Genomic DNA, 3,315 nt, shown 5'->3' with positions numbered 1-3,315 from the left:
ATGAGTGCTTTCCTTACCGATGACCTGCGCCAAGATTTCTGGAGTTAACGAGTTCAACAGGTAGCTCAGAACCTGTTGATCTTTCGCCAACCACGGACCATACAACGGATTGGGCTCGATGGCCGTGGTTTTGTCCGCCTTGGGGACCTCCTTCATTCTTGCCGGTGCGGCATCTGTGCCGTCAAGGAGGCCGGTTACTTGGGCACCTCGAAGCGCCGGCATTACCTGCGCTTTCCAGAGAAGATAGTTCCCTCTCGTAAGTTTTTCTGTTGGAGGGGCGCCCAGGTTGACGGCGACAGCGCTGGATCCTGCCATGGCGACGATAGGGCTTGGGCTTCTGCGTCGCTAGATGGGATCGGGGGGTTTGGGTTTCTGGCGCTGATTTTTGGGATCGCTAGACGATAGGGGAAGAGGCTAGGCTCTGTGTACCATATTAGATTGATTGATAGAAGCGTTCCTACTCTCCAAAGGGAGAGCCGCGTTGCTATATATTGATGTGGACAGAAGACCTGCTAGGATTCATCCCGTTACAAGAGAAAGAGACAGATAAGGATACGGGATAGAGGGAGAGATAGTTGAGATTACATGGCTTATAGCATTCAAATTTCGAACACCAAAGAATCCTCCGATGATGTTATACACCTTGCTCAGGTTGATGTTGTTCTTCCTTAGGTTCCTAACAAGGTCTCTAGTGTAGCCGTCGATGTGCTTGTGAGATGGCCAGTGCAGCATTTCACCACAATTCAGCGTCATCACATGGTTATGATTTACTCGATGCTCCGTGATGTACCACCCATTGTCAGATGTCCTCAACAGCCTAATCATTGCAGGGCACTCGCATCTACAAGATCTGGCATTCTCGCGGAAGGGTTTCCCCTAAAATGCAATATTTGTTTCATGTCATGAACTGATGAAAAAGGAAATGCACGTGCACATCATTTTTGCATATTGTGTAATTTGAAATATCCCTTCCTTACCGAGCACCCGCAGACAATCTCCTGCATAGTCTTCCTCTTATCAGGATTCAGCCGGCTTTTGCCGTATCTAATTCCGAAGCCATGTTCCCATGAATATAAATTGTAGAAATCATAGGCCTCCGTCAGTAAGTCAAATGTTGTCCCTAGCTTCAGCTTCACTACTTCATCACCCTTCCTTTCGACAAAGCCCCTGATAGTCTTCTCGAGTGCTCCCATCCTTCCAGGACAAGGTGGTCGCTCGATTGGATTTGCGCCTACTCGCACTCTGAGCAAAAAAAATTAAGAGGTCAACAACAAAATGCATTTCATTTTTGCCTGCATTTCCCCCTACAATTGGCAGGTGAGGTTAGTAACGAGGGACCCCCAATCACTAATTTTACTGCTCAGTTATTTATCTTCACCGAATTCCATTATTCCACCCAGATTTCTGAGCTACAACAAATCCAACATTTTTTGTTTTGTGATCGTCATTTATAATTAGAAGCTACCATCTCCGTTCTACACATTCCCATGTAGTAACCTACCTAAATTGGCAACATCACTCTACAACTCATCTAACAATTAAACTAAGACACCGTTGCACTTTTTTACCAGAATTATGTTCGTCACACTACTTCACATTATTTTCCATTTCTCACTCCCCAGCGTACCGGTTGAGATGTGCCAAAAACGGGGCACACCCTGCCTTATCTGAACTTCTGAACATTTCAAATCCTAATGTCTTTTCAGTTTTTCACGGCTACGGGGTAACCAAATCTTTTTTGACTATCATCTACGCAGTGAGTTACAGTAGCAGAAATTACATTAGCAATCCAACAATACGCTCCCACGAGCATCCCAGCGTACCTTCTTATCCAGCCTGAAGATTTGGGATCAGGTTTTACCGCCGATTCTCCCGACTCAGCGGGGCCGCTCTCTCCGCTGTAGTCGCCAGCAGCGACGGCGCAGCTGTCACGCCCAGCCACAGAAGAGGCCGTCACGCAACCTCTTCCCGTCACCCAACCTCTTCCCCATCCAGCCACCTCGCTCACCTCGTCTTGGACCGATCCCGGTGACGCGTCGACGCCGGGGAAGATTGGCAACCTACCCCCGCACAGGAAGAAGACAGATGCAGTCTAGTGAGGTGGGGGTGGCCAGACTAGATGTTTTGTGGGGAAAATCAACGGCGAGCTGTGGTGTTTGGGTGGTCGGAGCGAGGGGGAGTTGTGCCCTCACATGCACACTTGATCTACAGGAAAGCCGCCGTCTCCAACCGCCGCTCGGTCGCCCGCCGCCGCCGGCCATGTCGCCTCCGCATCCGCCTCCGCCTCCATGCAGAGCACCTTCTCCCCACCGATCTTCTCTGTTGAGCACCACTTTTTTTTACCAACACAGCAATAGTTCGCCACTCCGCCACAGCTGTTCTAGGATATACATCAACGAGCCCAACTTAGACCCCGTTTGCTTTTAAACAAGTCACCAACTTATAATTCGAAAAATAAAAAAAGTGACTTATTTTATCAAACAGACTCAATTTATAAATCATCTCAACTTATAAGTTATAAGTTGCTTCACCCCAATTTAAAACTTATAAATCAACCCTTTTTGCGTGGTCCCATTACCTTTACATAAAAAACAAGGTGAAAAGGTGTGGTCAATTAACTTATAAGTCAGGTGACAACCAAACGAATATGACTTATAAATCATTGGTTTTAAGTCACCTGACTTATAAATCAGATGACTTATTGAAACCAAACATACCCTTAGCCCCCCAGCCGCGGCCTCATAAGTGCGGTAGGTACAGGGAGTGAAAACTTTGTCGCCCCCTAGACACTACAGACTGGAACAGACTCGTCGAGAATTCTCCAGATGTGCCGACGTGGCACCCCCTTTTTATCTTTTCATCGTTTTTTAACCTAGATTTTTATGAACCCGCGCACGGCGCACCGGACTCGACCCTAGTCAGCACCTAGATTTTCACGACCCCGACAAGACCGCACCCGACACGACCCCTCTCCCGCGAAACCCCGCTCAACTCCCGTTCGGTGCAGCGGGCGCTGGGACGTGCCCGTGTATGTTGTTCGAACAGGAAATTCTGGACCATGGTCCAAGACGGGTGATTGCAATGGGGCCGGTAGTACAATTCCGTCGCGCTCCATTAAACGTCCATCCACCCCCCCTGTATTCGTACCGTACATACGCCGCATACTCCGGGCCCGCACCATTTCCGCAATTTTCTGCGGGCGACGGCGCGCTTCATTTAAGGAGACCGTGGAGCGGATCTGTGCCAACCAATGGCTGAGATAATGCTACCATATAGTGGTATGAGTCATATCGCCGCTCTTGAACACATAGTGTC

The 3,315-nt window shown here is 48.7% G+C and overlaps 1 protein-coding gene across 1 annotated transcript; it reads right to left on the bottom strand.

The window, feature by feature from the left end:
• Window positions 1-461: 461 nt before the first annotated feature.
• On the bottom strand, window positions 462-2,355 carry LOC123154368 (protein FAR1-RELATED SEQUENCE 6). Its single transcript, XM_044573125.1, has 3 exons — window positions 1,824-2,355; window positions 978-1,242; window positions 462-876 (listed from the first exon to the last, which is right to left on the bottom strand). The coding sequence occupies exons 2-3, from the start codon at window positions 1,191-1,193 to the stop codon at window positions 520-522; spliced, it is 573 nt and encodes a 190-aa protein (XP_044429060.1). The 5' UTR covers window positions 1,194-1,242; window positions 1,824-2,355; the 3' UTR covers window positions 462-519.
• Window positions 2,356-3,315: the final 960 nt, after the last annotated feature.

The sequence above is a fragment of the Triticum aestivum genome, chromosome 7A (genome assembly GCF_018294505.1).
Source record: "Triticum aestivum cultivar Chinese Spring chromosome 7A, IWGSC CS RefSeq v2.1, whole genome shotgun sequence".
In the NCBI taxonomy this organism is placed as follows: Eukaryota; Viridiplantae; Streptophyta; class Magnoliopsida; order Poales; family Poaceae; genus Triticum; species Triticum aestivum.
The sequence above is the reverse complement of the archived record's forward strand: the minus strand, read 5'-3'. Positions and strand labels throughout refer to the sequence as shown.